The following is a 14,940-nucleotide window of genomic DNA, read 5'->3' as shown; positions in this document are numbered from 1 at the left end:
AATCGTATAAGACTTTATGAAGAGAAAGGATAAAGCATGAAAATATAGTTCCAGCAGCAAACGTCACAAACAAACACCCTACTTCACGGGTAGCAGAACCTCACTATTATCAGGGGGTTGGCATTTTTTACTGCTCCCGGGTCTATATCAACGACCAGCGATAACGCGTCGTATAAGATTTTATCAAGAAAAAGGAACAATAACAAGGCATGAAAATATAGTTCCAGCAGCAAACGTCACAAACAAACACCCCACCCCAATCAAAAATAGATATTTATAGTTGCTACATATAATAGTTGCTGCATATAATTTTGTCTATGTAACTTTCGAAACACACATGCCTAGGAACGGCCACCTCTCGCTGTTCTCATCATATCAACGAAAAACCCAGTACAGCGTCAAGAGAAAAGGAGAGACCACCGATAAGAAGAGCAGGCGCATGTATATGTGCATGTTGGATGCTTTCAGCTGATTCACAATGGCTACTGTTTGTTGGCGTGTCTCTTCCAGAGTGCCACGGTTTGATATGACTATGTCTGCCCGTTGTACTTTCTGCTCCAGTGGCATTTGCGAGTTGATTCGTGCCAGTGCCTGTTCACGGGATAAGCTATTTCTCAGCATGAGACGCTCAACTTCCTGATCCGGTGTGCTGCCGATATGAAAGGATGCACAGACGGACACAGGCACGCACAAACAGATGGAGAGACACACACACACACACACACACACATGCATCAGCATAATAGAATTACTAGCTCGCATCCGTATCATGCAGTAAACGGCTCGTGATGATGTTTCTCTCTGTCTATCGAACTCCATTCGCCTTCCACTAGTACCACAAACGTACTGGAAGTTGCTCCCAGGAAACACTGTGCATGCAGCAATGGTGAATGACAGCCTCCATCTCAGCATGCTGAGCTCCTCAGCCGTGCATGATCAGTTGCATGCCGCTGTCAGTCTGGTGAACTGACCTACCACACTGGTGTAGGCCATAGATCAAGTTAGTGTCACTGCCTGGCTTGGCACAAACCTTTCCACAACTCCCGAACAAGTACAGGCTTTCCCGAGTTAGTTCGCATGGAACTTACAGTATACTACCCTACAAGAAACAGTGCATGAGAAAAGACGCTAGCAACTTATTACGGACATGCCCTACCATTCAACAACAATGACTTTGTGGAAGAGCTTCAGGAACGTCCCTGTTTCATAGAGCAGGGGTAGATCCATCACAATGAACTGATGTCCTGGAACACATACAAAAATTCAAGACACACAGACACATCAGATCAAGGCACCGAAGGGAAAGGGCAGACACTGACAAGCTGTATCCAGATTTTTTGTGTGCAGTATTATACTATTATTACATCTACTTCGAAGTACACTCGGCTGCTCGTAGTATGGTATATGCCAGGGCACGTTATCAACGTTAGGGGGCTCTTCTAAAAAATGGCCACTCCGTTTCCCCACTGCTGCTCTCTCATCTGTGGATAGGTTAGGTGCCAAGAGAGTGATGTGGCCACCTAGGGAAACCAGACGCATAATATTGCAGAATGCATGATTGAAGTACAGTGGAACTGCAGAATTCCAACCGCATTTCCGACCGTCAGGCAAAGTGGTTCGATCTCCAGGATGGTCTGATTGGTGAAAATGATCATCATGTATGCATGCTTATTTAGGGAAATCTGGGACCGAGCAAAAGTCGTCAGATAGGTGAGGTAGTCGGAAAGCAAGGTTCCACTCTACATGGATGCCAGTACGTACATCTCTTGCCAATTGCCACACGGCGACGCCTTGCTCACAACCTCCTACCCACGCCAGCCACATACTCTGCTCTAATATTACACTGCTAGGCACGAAACTAACACAACTGTCCCTGCCTCCACTGCTCCCTGCCTACCACAACCACACACTCTGTACAGAGCCTCCTGCCCAAACCAACCACACTTTTAAACTAACAAAACATTGCTTGCCCTGAAACCTATACAGCTCCCACACTCATACACAGATTTCCACACAGCACTTTAAAACACTATCGAATCAACACCCCATGAAAATTATTATTATTATATGCACGTCCGCGTTTACGTCAACAGTAAGTCCACGTATTCGCATGTGCCAGAAGACAGGCAGAGTGGGCAGAGAGGAAAAAAATAAAAAAATAAAAAAATAAATGTAAGACAGCAGGCGATAGGCACATAACTCATGTTCGATGATAGGTGCTCAATGCACGGCATCTATTCGAAAGATCAAAAAATTAAACAAGAATAACAGACAACGACGATAGGTTTGTAACTCATGGTCGATGGTAAGTGCTAAATGCACGGGATCTGTACAATGCCTCTGTCCCATCCGTTAGTTACTGCGTACATCCTGGCACAGCTCGCGCCACGCAGGCCAGTCAGCGGCGATGGCCTGCAGGTGCTCCAGGTCTGCCAAGTTCCTCAGACTCCTCAGTCCTGCTGATTCTAGGTCCGCGGATGGTGTGGACACGATGGTTGTCCGTGGCCGCCCTCGCCAGACCTTGTCCCCACAGGTGAAGTAACTCCGCATAGCGAGGGCGGCAGGCGTGTCTTGAGGGAGTCTGAGGATATGCCCAAACAGGTCCCATCTGGATCGCCGCATGAGGGCACTGATGGGCTCTGCGTGGCATCTGCCGTACAGGGCTTTGTTTGGAATCACCTGCGGCCAGCGGATACCCAGGAGACTCCGAAGTTGTCTTCGATGGAATGTGTCCAGACGCTCCCATGCTGAAGCCGTCAGTCCCCAGGTGCCTCCATTGTACGTTAGCACAGGGATGATAAACGCGTTGTAAAGCCTTAGCCGTAGACTTTCGCTGATGATCGATCGACGACACCATACCGTAAATAGCGCTCTGAAGGCTGCCGTTGCTAATTGTTTCCTTCGTGCAACATCTTCCTCGTCGCCGAGGAGTGATCCGAGTTTTTTTGTTTTCCGCCATACTTCAGCCAGGCGGTCTCCTTCCCGGCGCAATGTTGTTTTTTTCTGTTTTATCTTTGTTGATCTTTAGGTGCCAGTCTCCAAGGATAGCGATGATATCCGGTTCGATGCTCTCCAGCCAGGGTCTGGATTGGCTGATGAAATCAGTGTCATCGGCATAAATCACTTCTGGTGGTAGAGCCATGTCGCGCATTGGCCTGGGCGGAATCGATGCTCTGATCTCCCTCAAGGCTGATTCCAGGTAGATCACAAATACTACAGGAGAGAGAGAGTCACCTTGGGGGGTTCCGATGGTGGACTTGAAATCAGGTGAAACTTCCTTTCCAAGACGGACAGATATGGTTGTGTTTGACAGCAATATCCGTACCAGTCGGATGTCATCCTCCGTGACGATTGCTGTCATGGTACTCAGCAGCTTCTCCTTTGAAACGGTGTCGAAAGCCTTCGACATATCTATTCCGTGAATCTCTATTACGCTCTGGTACTTCTGGGCAATTGCAGCCATCCACCGGTGTGCCCAGACGGCATCCGCCGTCGACCTTCCGGGTCTGAATCCACTGTGTGTAGGGCTAAGGTACTTATTCACTGCCGGTTGGATACGTCTGAGGGTCAATAATGATACAGCCTTCCTGACGGAATCCAGCAGAGTGATTGGGCGCAAATTACTGGTCGGTCCCCTTTTCTTGTTGGGCTTCTGCAGTAGGATTAGGGTGCCTGCTCCTAGATCTATAGGGCTATGGAGTTCGAACATGCGGTTGAGGCAGAGAGCGATCCTGGCTGCTAGTTCGGCGCCACCATACTTCACCAACTCAGCATTCACCCATCCGGGCCTGGTGCTCTGCCATTGTTGAGGCGCCCGATGCACTTTTCTAGTTCTGCTGCTGTTATTGGATGCTGCAGAGGCCTCGGCTTTCCCTCAAATGGGTCGATAGGCTTCTCACTGTTGCGATTGAATTGCGTGCTGAAGTGCGTTCTGATGATATTCAGGGATTCTTCGGCATTTCCAACAATTCTTCCCTGGGAGTCCTCGACCACCACTTTCTGTGCTTGCTTTCTTGTCATAACTGTCACAGCTTTAAACATTCTGGCACCATCTTTCAATCTCTCCACTTCCTCTGCCATCGAGTTCAATCTCCTCTCGTTGCTCTCTTTGCATCGCCGCCTGATGTCATGTTGAATGATGTTGCGTTGAATTTTCAAGTCCGCCCATTTACTAATGTTAGTTGTGCTTGCCCAGCTCAGTCTAAGCTCCTTCTGCTTCTTCGACAGCCTTACTATCTCGGGATCCGTCGATTGTCTTCTTTGCGGCTTTTTCTCGTGCCCCACAACGCTGCTCGCAACCGTACTGATACTTCTTTATCCACTGACGATGTTGTTCAGAACAACGAAACGTCTGGAGAAGTATCGTAAAAATTTCTATCGTTATTAAATGTTATCAAATATACCACTCTTTGGTCTAGAAAGAATACTTTTTGATATTACAATGAGAGTGAATAATCAACGGCTTGTCCACCAACTCTTCGTACTGATAGTGTTAAAGGAGAAGTTAAGGCAAAAATTAAAATTTCACCAGTTGTAGTCTTCGGGGTGCTGAGTCGAATGGTCTTGGTCCGAGAAAGCTGAGACGCTCTCTTCCTACTTTAATCCCAATCGAACTCGCGCACTTCCACCGAAACTGGGTGACTGCGCCCTACTAGATGGGGATTTGTATGCAAAATGTCACTAAAAGCGCCATTTCGTTCTTATAAAAGCACGGATGACCGCGATTGGCCCATATGTTGTAGTCTTTTGGACGCTGAGTCGACTGGTTTGGTCCGAAAAGGCTGCGATGCAGCGTTCCTCCTTTATTCCCAATCGAACATGGTTGAACAAGTGGTCACGTGCTCCTGGGTGCCCAAATCACCTGGTCACCACGCCAGCAGGCGACAACTTTCACACCAAGGTTCAACTTGAGTTCAACTCGAGTGACAGGACTGCACCCAAAAAAGGTCAAACAGGCTAGTAAGTTGTACCCTGCAGGCACGGTGACCAGGTGACTGGTGTACGCAGGAGCACGTGACCGCTTGTTCAACCATGTTCGATTGGGAATAAAGGAGGAACGCTGCATCGCAGCCTTTTCGGACCAAAACCAGTCGACTCAGCGTCCAAAAGACTACAACATATTGGCCAATCGCGGTCATCCGTGCTTTTATAAGAACGAAATGGCGCTTTTAGTGACATTTTGCATACAAATCCCCATCTAGTAGGGCGCAGTCACCCAGTTTCGGTGGAAGTGCGCGAGTTCGATTGGGATTCAAGTAGGAAGGGAGCGTCTCAGCTTTCTCGGACCAAGACCATTCGACTCAGCACCCCGAAGACTACAACTGGTGAAATTAGTAATAATAATAATTTTTCATAATTTTTTTGACAGGATATTTCCTTATCCAGTGACCGCAAAGACTCCGTGACTGCCTCCCGGTACTGACATTGAACCTCCTTGCTCTCTGCAAGTTTCTTGACGTTGATCTTGTCCGCCGAGACGGAGGGTACTGAGGTTGGTCCTGTCACTGTTCGTTGTCTGCCATGGAGCACTCCATCTAGTCTGGAGAGGTCCAACTCAGCAACAACTAGTCGGTGATCAGTTGTAAGTTCAATTCCAGCATAACTTCTGCTATTCCTCAAGAGCCTTTTTTGAGACGAGCGACACAGTACATAATCTATCTGGTTGTAGACCGGTACAACCTTCTGTGTTTGGCTATCCTTCCGCCACCCGGTCCAGGTAGTAATGTGGCGTGCTGGATGCTGAAATGATGTGTTGGCCAAGAATAGGTTGTTACATTCACAAAAATCCAGGAGCAGCTGGCCAGCTATATTCCGCTTTCCCCTGCCGTGACTGCCGACCGTAGTTTCTCTTGCTTTGCGGGTGCCAGCCTTTGCATTGAAGCCACCCGTGATGTACAGCAAAGTGCTCGACTTGTCCGTATCATATGCTTGCGAGAGTGCAAAGCATCACAAAATCCATCCATATTTCTCCTGGCATAAATACCGGCATGGCCAATAGCATCCTCATGTTGCCTGATGACTGTGTAGCCTGAAACTCAGAGTAGCCACAAACTAGCCTTGCTTGCCCTTGTTGTTCTGTGTCACAAACTAGCCTTGCTTGCCCTTGTTGTTCTGTGTCACAAACTAGCCTTGCTTGCCCTTGTTGTTCTGTGTCACAAACTAGCCTTGCTTGCCCTTGTTGTTCTGTGTCACAAACTAGCCTTGCTTGCCCTTGTTGTTCTGTGTCACAAACTAGCCTTGCTTGCCCTTGTTGTTCTGTGTCACAAACTAGCCTTGCTTGCCCTTGTTGTTCTGTGTCACAAACTAGCCTTGCTTGCCCTTGTTGTTCTGTGTCACAAACTAGCCTTGCTTGCCCTTGTTGTTCTGTGTCACAAACTAGCCTTGCTTGCCCTTGTTGTTCTGTGTCACAAACTAGCCTTGCTTGCCCTTGTTGTTCTGTGTCACAAACTAGCCTTGCTTGCCCTTGTTGTTCTGTGTCACAAACTAGCCTTGCTTGCCCTTGTTGTTCTGTGTCACAAACTAGCCTTGCTTGCCCTTGTTGTTCTGTGTCACAAACTAGCCTTGCTTGCCCTTGTTGTTCTGTGTCACAAACTAGCCTTGCTTGCCCTTGTTGTTCTGTGTCACAAACTAGCCTTGCTTGCCCTTGTTGTTCTGTGTCACAAACTAGCCTTGCTTGCCCTTGTTGTTCTGTGTCACAAACTAGCCTTGCTTGCCCTTGTTGTTCTGTGTCACAAACTAGCCTTGCTTGCCCTTGTTGTTCTGTGTCACAAACTAGCCTTGCTTGCCCTTGTTGTTCTGTGTCTCATGGCAATTGTATAGCCGGTGGTAATGCGGATGTGCGAACCTTACTTCTTTAAAAAAAAATTAACATCCCTTGCCAACACTAATACCAGCTAATTAGCATGAAGAAATAGTAGATACGCCTGGAATCAAGTACAGCAGTCGCAACAGAACACACACAGCACCTTACCACGTAGAAAGCTGCATAGCACGATGTACCGCATTCGCCGATGGATATACGTGTGGGTACATTTGTTCAGGAGCCGCCGTTTCGATTCATCGTTGAAAATAATCTCTCCAAGTGCAGCCCGGTTTAGTTCCCCAGATGGCAACAGTACTGATTCACCAAATTCGGACACAATCTTCTTATAAGCAGGCTGGCCAACTTCGACAACTGCAAGCTCACAAGTTCAAACGAAACAAACACCAAACACCAGAGTGTGAGCAAAGAAGATAGACCAGTAGACTGGTGGACTTCATTATTTCAAAAATCAACAAGTTTCCTCTCTCTTCAGTGTTCCGTATTTCAAACGTACGTTTTTAGTGGCGGTGGCATCACACGCATGATCTATAAATTCGTTATGCTCACATTGAATAACCAGTTGGTGAGACGTACACCAAAAATAAAAGACGAGTAATAGAGCGAGTGGCGTTATTGGAATCACCAGTGGCTTCCTTGCTACGTGTGTTGTACACTACACTCACCATCTCGAGATATTTGATCAGCATCAATCACAGGACAGCCGAGCTCCCGTATCATGCCAGATACGGTCGACTTGCCAGTGGCTATGCCACCTGTGAGACCGACGATGAACATGGCTTTGAAGTGGCTTCTGCCAGGGGCTAACTATAATACCCACTTCCTTCTTGGTCCTCCAAGCTGTGCCTTATACACTCATATCGGCTGCCAAACTCTCACGTCTGAGCAGGTTAAAGAGGGAGAGAGCAAGAGAAGGGGGGGGGGGGGAGAGAACAAAAGAGAGAGAGAGAGAGAGAGAGAGGGGGGGGGGGGGGAGGGGGGAGGAGAGAGGGGGTCATGTTGAATTGTTGATACCTCAATACAATATTGGTCTGCTAGTCTCCGCTGACTCTTAAATCGATGCTGTTATAAAAATGACATTTCGCTCATGGTTCCTCACTTTACTGGATATGTTTGGGTACATAAAATGTCTACGGGCTGGGTACGATGGCACGGTGCATATACGGAACACAGTTCACCTGTCATCATTTGGTCACATGGGACATGGTAATGCGAACATACCCTACCTGCACGGACAAAAGGTTTAAGGAACGTTGGACGCTGGCTTTGCCAGACGCACTATGTCGGGAATATTCTTATTATTATTATTAAGCACTGCCGCGTTCAAGTCGGTGGATCCAATTAGGTCCACCCACAGGTTCGCTTGTACCGGATAGATTAAAGTAAGGGGATAATGATTTGATGATGTTGATGTCGGGAATAAGTGACAGGTACAGTTCGTTTGAATGGCTAGTTTGCTGCATGTACTAGTAGTAGTAGCTACAATATGCAATACAGCTATATTCCAGGCTTCGGCAAATGTAGTACATCTGGCAGACCCGTTGTGCATGTAAAATAATTACATGTATGCAGTCATAGGCCTTGTAATTATATTATAAGTTATAGGCCAAACTTTTATTTGGCCAAAATTATAACGCAAATTTCATCTACCTACGCCCTCACCGGCAGTGTTCTGTCCCACTCACAGCACGTAACTCAGTAGTCTTGCTGAAACTCAGTTATCACTTCGATGGGTAGAACAAGAACAGTAGAACTAGAAGGATACGTGACACAGTTTGTACTCGTACAGCAAGCCATAAATACTGAGCACCTCGCTCTGCGAATGCCACACCAAACAAAGATTTTTCGAATCAAAGATTCGAAAGTGAACTACTTTTAATAGACGGGATTTTCCCGCTCGATCAATGACCACGATATGGTGCCTCGTTCAAAATCTGGCTGCGTCGCGCCCTGGACATGCCCCCAAAATGAGCTCATCATTCACGCGACGATATCGCGATCGGCGCATGCAGCTACGCCGGGTAGACCAGCTGAGCAGTGCTCCATCATCTGATCAAATCACGAGCACACAGAAAATGCGGCATGCATGCCTTGTATTGGGTGATCGTGAGATACAAGTAGTCGAGCGAGGCCAGAAAGAGAAGAGGAATCAGGGACCAGCCTGTGGTGAGGGTTGCTTTCCGTCGATCTCCCTGAAACGTTGTTTTGCTACAGCTTCGTTGCTTAGTAGTCAACCCGTAGGATGAACAGTATGTTTTGCCGTTGCGGACAGAGGTTTTTGGCCCTGCCCTCGTCTGCAGTTCGCCATTTGAGCACAGACTCGACACCACCTCGTGTGCTCATCACAGGTCAGTGGACGTTACTGACTGAACTCTCATCATTTATACTTTGTATTTCTAGACTTTGCATGCCCTTGTATCCCGAATTCCCTGCTGAAAAAATCGCACGTGGTGGTAGCGGAGGAGTAGGTTTTTCTCTGCATATCGCCATCACAGCTGGTACATGTATAACTTTTAATTATTGGAGTAGCCAACATGTCCTCATTTTTTCGAATTGTCCCTACCATTCACCTCCACAACACATGCACTCTTCATTGGAGTGGTACTCTGCATCGTGACAAGTACCTACAGCTGCAGTGCACTACTTGGTTTACAATGTTGGTGAACAGAGTGGATGAAATCCTGAGAATTCATGTTTTGAACTAGTTATAGTATCTGTGGAAGAAAGGAAAATATGGGATAATTATGTCAGCACCTTCTTTATCAAACTTCACATGTTGTGGAGGGGAAGCCCATTGTCTTTCCACTTGAAGCTAGCTGTTTGTAGGGACAGCTGTTAGGCCTGTTCCTGTGTGGCCACTGTGAAGTCAGTGTAATTGTGCATCCTGTTATTCTATGCCTGTGAGGGTGACCTGTAGAATTGATACACTGCAGGAGGAGGACAATGCAGCTACTTCAGTAATAGGCTACATCAGTGTAACAGGCATTCTCACTCAGCTCTAGCTGAGATGTATATGTGTTGTGGTTAGAAAACGACAGCTGATGTCAGTGGCGGTGGGTGACTTGTAGTTGTTGTGATGGTGTGGCTTCCTCGGGATGTCAGACGTCCCATTACTCATGTGAGGAAATGTCAACAACCGCATGATTACAAACATGGCTCCTGTCGAAGTGTCATGAAATTCAACTCGGTGCTGCAGCTCAACGTATTATAGGCGAAGTTAGTTTTTTTTTAATTTTTCGACGTCACAATAGAGAATTTTTCATCCAGCGCATGCGCCGATTGTGAATAGCAACTGAATAGAGCAGCTGTCAGTTGACAAACCCCCTTTCTTTATAATGCAGTTGTGTGGTGTCCACTACTTTCTTAGTCAGTTAGTTTTTTTTTAATTTTCGTCTCCGTCCCCAAAGGAAAATAATCATGATGACCACTACCACCCAACCGGTATACTGTTGAAAAACACCCACACGGATTATCATCGAGTTGCTGTGCAGTCCTGGTCACTAGTGGATTGCCTACTAGTGCACTATGTGGTTTGATGGGGAGATGTATATCAAAAGGCCTCATTCCATGTGATGGAATTTGCTTTGCACGCTTACAGTGCGTTACCTCCGTTTCGTGCATGTGTCTGAATCTCTGGTGCACCACAATATTTCGTAATGCTATGAATATGATGCTTTCCTTCGCACTGCTTAGCAGCTGGAGGGGGTCTGCCCTTTGTTCCGCAGCGATGGCGGTGTTGCTGTGGATGTGTAAAAGTCAGTCTAACTGGCTCTCGCTCGGTTCATGGGATTGTTCTAGTTTGCATTGGGGCAATTTTGCTCTTTAGGGGCCATTCGCAAATACCGATATTTATTTAGAAACGAAAACTAGTCGTTTCTCTTCAACCCTCTCCTCCTCCCTGAGAAACGAACACATACAAACGGTACATAGTATCGATATTTTTTTATTTTTTCTGGACCTGCCCACACATACAAACTGTGCATCGATATTTTTCGAGAAACGAACAGGCGCTCAACCCCCTCACCCCTAAACGACTAGTTTTCGTTTCTAAATAAATATCTATATTTACGGATGGCCCCTTACATGATTTCAACTACATTTCTGTTGTCCCGAGTGGAACAGCTGTCTGGATCAGCAAATTCAGCCAAAGTGGTCTCAGCACAGTAGATGTAAAACTCACTTTGTTGCACGATGAGGGGGGGGGGGGGGGGGGGGCTCAACCTCAGGCTTCTGCTTTGTATTACCAGAGCACTATACGGAGGCCTAGTTGTTAGTTTGGTGCATCACCCTTCCTACTTTCTTACTCTCAATATGTTTGTGTGTTGTGTGTGCACTGGTATCTGCATGTGCATGACTGTGCTCTCAGGAGGACTTGGGCAGCTGGGTCGAAGCCTAGCATCTGTCTTGCGCAAGACTCATGGCAATGACAGTGTTGTACTTACCGACATCAAGAAAGCGCCCAGTGATGTGCTTTCTGCCGGTGAGTGTTCTCTCTCTCTCTCCCTCTCTCCCTCTCTCTCTCTCTCTCTGGCTGGCTGGCTGGCTGGCTGGCTGTCTCCACCTGTCTCTAGACCTGCCTCTGCCTCTCTCCTTCTCTTTCATTTTTTTCTCTATTGCATTCTAGCTTTGCAATGATTTCTTGCAAATCACTAGAGGCCGGCTGGTGTGTTGTGGTCAAGTGGTGAAGAATGTTTGTGACTGGTGCTGTCTAACACTTGACCACATGCATATAACTTGTCTTCTTGTCTTCTTGTGTTCTCATTCCTCTGTGTACAGGTCCATACTCCTACCTGGATGTCCTTGACGAGGCATCGCTGCGTCGCACCGTTGTGGAAGAGCGCATCACCACTCTCGTGCATTACAGTGCTCTGTTGAGTGTGGTGGGTGAGAGCAACATACCGCTGGCGATGAAGGTCAACATTGACAGCGTACATTCCTGCATGCAGATTGCCCAGGAATACAACCTGCGCTTGTTCATTCCGAGCACGATCGGTGCGTTCGGACCTCACTGTCCACGCAACCCCACCCCCGACTTGACAGTGCAGAGGCCCAGGACTATCTATGGAGTGTCCAAGGTTCACATGGAGTTACTCGGAGAGGTAGGTTGTTGCTTGTCATGTCCATGTGTGTGTTCATGTCTGTCAGGGTCTACCTATGTGCGTGTTCATGTCTATCTACCTATGTGTGTTCCTCATTCTTTTTTAAACTGTTTCTCTGTGTAGGCTTGCGTTTGAGTGGCTTTTTCCGTATTATGTGTGCGTGCGTGTGTGTGTGTGTGTGTGTGTGTGTGTGTGTGCGTGTGTGCGTGAAATAAATAAGGGGAATTGCTTCACCTGAATACCAAAAGCACTGTAGTATCTACATTATGTTTTTATGAGACCAAAATGTGATTACACTTAGCAATCATACTTTCTGGACTTCATGTCCAAGTATTAAAAACAGAGTCGCATTACTTTGATACAAGCTTAGTTACTATGGGTGGTTTTGAGTATTGCTGTCACTCTCACAATGTGGAGACATGTCTGTAAACTGTGATCTCTATTTAACTACTTGTGTTGGCCTTGTCTGCTCCATTGCAGTATTTCCAGGCGAGCAGGGGCCTGGACTTTCGTTCACTGCGCTTCCCCGGCGTTCTGTCAGCTGATACTCCACCTGGTGGTGGCACAACAGGTAAAGTTCCTGACAACATGCACTGTACCTTGTGTCCTCCGCCGTGTGTGCACCTTGTCATTCCTGATTTGCTTGCTCATGATCTGAAAGGCGAAGCCCTGCCAAGTTCGTGGGTCGAGTACAAGTGACGTGCACTTGTGTGTTCTTCTGTGAGCTTGACTGTGATGTCCTGTGCGCTTGTCTTTACTATGCTTGCTTGCCTGCTGCTGCTGCTGCTGTACAGACTATGCCGTGCACATGGCCGTGGCGGCTGCCAAGGATCGGCCATTCGAGTGCAACCTTCGGCCAGACACTCGCCTGCCTATGATGTATCTGTCGGACTGTGTGCGTGCCACCGTGGAAATGCTAACAGCACCGGCCGATAGCCTTCGCCTGCGCACCTACAACGTGACCGCGATGAGCTTCACACCCGAGGAACTTGTTGCTGAGATTCGCAAGCACAAGAAGGACTTCACCGTCACGTATAAACCAGACCCTATTGTCCAAGCTATTGGTAAGAGAACGTAGTGCGCAACTCCAGAACCCATTGTACACAGTGCTTGCTGGGTTGCAGCGAAATACAAACCTTAGTCTGTTAGTCTCTATCTTGCAGGTTGTGCACATACGTGATTACACATTTTCTTGCATTTGCTAAGTTTTGCTTGTGTTGTGTTGTCTGTGCTCAGCTGACTCATGGCCGGAGGTGTTCGACGACTCTGGTGCTCGCAACGACTGGGGCTGGAATCATGAGTATGATCTATCTCGGCTTGTGCGGCGCATGCTGGAAAGTGCTGCCAAGTACCACTAAAACGATATGCTAGGTACTAGTATGTCTTCTTCTTCTTTTTTTCAGATTTCATACTTTCACATGCTTACTGCAAGGTTGTCAATTTTCTGATTTTCTGATTTATTTCTCGATGGGTCTGTGCATCCATGAGACCTATAGCCTACCTGCGGGTCAGGTATATATGTATTGTTCCTTGGCATGTGCCTTCCTTCCCCGTGCTTCGTCATTCCCGCACCTTTCCTGGTGGATTCCCTTGAATGAAGTTGACTGGATTTATTGGTTTCAACTGCTTCCCTTCACCAGGCTTGCTTTGTTCTTGTTACAGGCGCCGGACGATGCCAGCAGCAGTAGAATACTATGCCAGGCATGATACCGTAGTTAGTTCTAACACCGTGTGTAGGTGTGTAGGTCCGGTTTGTGTTTGAATCTCGCTCCACGTAGGTGATAGTAAACTCTTCTAGTGGGCTGCCACACGCTTGTTTTTCTTGATTTGTTTTTGTTTTTGTTGCTGCCTTCTGAACAGCTTAGATTCACACCAGCCCTCTGGTTAAGGTGTAACGGTAGTTCTGCCATGGATGCTATGGTTGTCCTGTGCTCACTCACAGTCGCTAGTTTCTATTCCTCAAACTCCTTTTCTCATGCTACTTAGACTTGCAATACTTTGCTTCACTTCAAAATTTTCATAAAATTGATAGTCAAATTTCCGTTTAGAAGCCCAGGCCAGGCTTTTGCTATTATATCTTTTGAACTAACTTGTAAAATTATTCTAATTTTATATGGTAACTGTTAGCTTAGTATCTGACTGTAAAGGACAAGACTTGCGCTGTGGGCGCAGCTGACTTTCCTGATAGGAACGCAGCGACCTTCATGAACGTGGAACAGTGTGTGGTACATTGTGGAGGGAGTGGATTAGTATTATTCTTATTATTATGAAAATGCCCAAAGGCATTTCGAGGGGTTCATTTGATTGAAAAAACAGTACTAGTATGTACAAAGACAGGTAGAGCTTGATGAGGAGAGAAACGGGGAAGATCGACTGCAAGGTGACGGAATTCCGTTGATTGCATAAGCATAATGTATGATCACGAATACATCACCAATTGCTTACATTAAACACATCGGACAACTAGCTGTTTCGATAATTGCACAATATGTAATCTTGGTATGACTATCATTGCGTTTCGCTAGAGCTGATGACTCCCTGAAGGTGATGACATTATAAGTCAATAAAATTAATAACGACTTATGGGCCAAATTGGATCCACTTGCGACCACAGCGAAGATATCCGGTGGCCAGATCCCTTATGTTTCATACTACATGTAGTACCAAGAGTATATAAGCCCCCATGGGGATTATAAGTATATTCTTGCTAGTACTGGTCTGGTGTGATATTACTTTAGTTTTCGGTTCTAGCATGCACTCTCTGTGTCCTCGGCCAGGACAGGAGGGCCCAACCAAGTCACTACTTGCGGTATCAAGAGCTTGGCGGCATTAGTACGGACGTATGGTTATGTCAAAGAAAAAGGAAAGACCACCCAAACCGTCTGGGTGGTCTTACGAGCGCGCGTGTGTATTCTTGCTAATACGCCATGATCCACAAGTCGGCATTGTCATGACTCCGCCTGTGACATACCGTAGCATTGTTCAAGCCCTACAGCATTAGCAAGAGTATATACAAGCGCT

General features: G+C 46.9%; 2 protein-coding genes across 2 annotated transcripts; one reads left to right on the top strand and one right to left on the bottom strand.

Annotated features, from left to right (window-relative positions):
- LOC135805441 (dephospho-CoA kinase-like) lies at window positions 1-8,653 on the bottom strand. Its single transcript, XM_065319472.1, has 5 exons — window positions 8,483-8,653; window positions 7,486-7,701; window positions 6,971-7,174; window positions 1,157-1,244; window positions 1-649 (listed from the first exon to the last, which is right to left on the bottom strand). Exons 2-5 carry the CDS (start codon window positions 7,595-7,597, stop codon window positions 376-378), a joined length of 678 nt encoding a protein of 225 aa, XP_065175544.1. The 5' UTR covers window positions 7,598-7,701; window positions 8,483-8,653; the 3' UTR covers window positions 1-375.
- A 276-nt stretch (window positions 8,654-8,929) lies between these two features.
- Window positions 8,930-14,124, top strand: LOC135805440 (L-threonine 3-dehydrogenase, mitochondrial-like). Its single transcript, XM_065319471.1, has 6 exons — window positions 8,930-9,168; window positions 11,187-11,300; window positions 11,597-11,919; window positions 12,400-12,490; window positions 12,714-12,983; window positions 13,156-14,124. Exons 1-6 carry the CDS (start codon window positions 9,063-9,065, stop codon window positions 13,275-13,277), a joined length of 1,026 nt encoding a protein of 341 aa, XP_065175543.1. The 5' UTR covers window positions 8,930-9,062; the 3' UTR covers window positions 13,278-14,124.
- Window positions 14,125-14,940: the final 816 nt, after the last annotated feature.

The sequence above is a fragment of the Sycon ciliatum genome, chromosome 1 (genome assembly GCF_964019385.1).
Source record: "Sycon ciliatum chromosome 1, ocSycCili1.1, whole genome shotgun sequence".
In the NCBI taxonomy this organism is placed as follows: domain Eukaryota; kingdom Metazoa; phylum Porifera; class Calcarea; order Leucosolenida; family Sycettidae; genus Sycon; species Sycon ciliatum.
Note: the sequence above shows the minus strand (reverse complement) of the source record. Positions and strands in the feature narration are given on the sequence as shown.

Excerpts from the sequence above, each read along its gene's own strand:
- LOC135805441 (XM_065319472.1), bottom strand. The coding sequence starts at position 7,597 with ATGTTCATCGTCGGTCTCACAGGTGGCATAGCCACTGGCAAGTCGACC. Across the intron at positions 1,245-6,970 it reads GCTATGCAGCTTTCTACGTG|GACATCAGTTCATTGTGATG; the intron begins GTAAGGTGCTGT and ends TATGTGTTCCAG. Across the intron at positions 650-1,156 it reads AAAGTCATTGTTGTTGAATG|CACACCGGATCAGGAAGTTG; the intron begins GTAGGGCATGTC and ends TCATATCGGCAG.
- LOC135805440 (XM_065319471.1), top strand. The coding sequence starts at position 9,063 with ATGAACAGTATGTTTTGCCGTTGCGGACAGAGGTTTTTGGCCCTGCCC. Across the intron at positions 11,920-12,399 it reads ACATGGAGTTACTCGGAGAG|TATTTCCAGGCGAGCAGGGG; the intron begins GTAGGTTGTTGC and ends GCTCCATTGCAG. Across the intron at positions 12,491-12,713 it reads ACCTGGTGGTGGCACAACAG|ACTATGCCGTGCACATGGCC; the intron begins GTAAAGTTCCTG and ends GCTGCTGTACAG.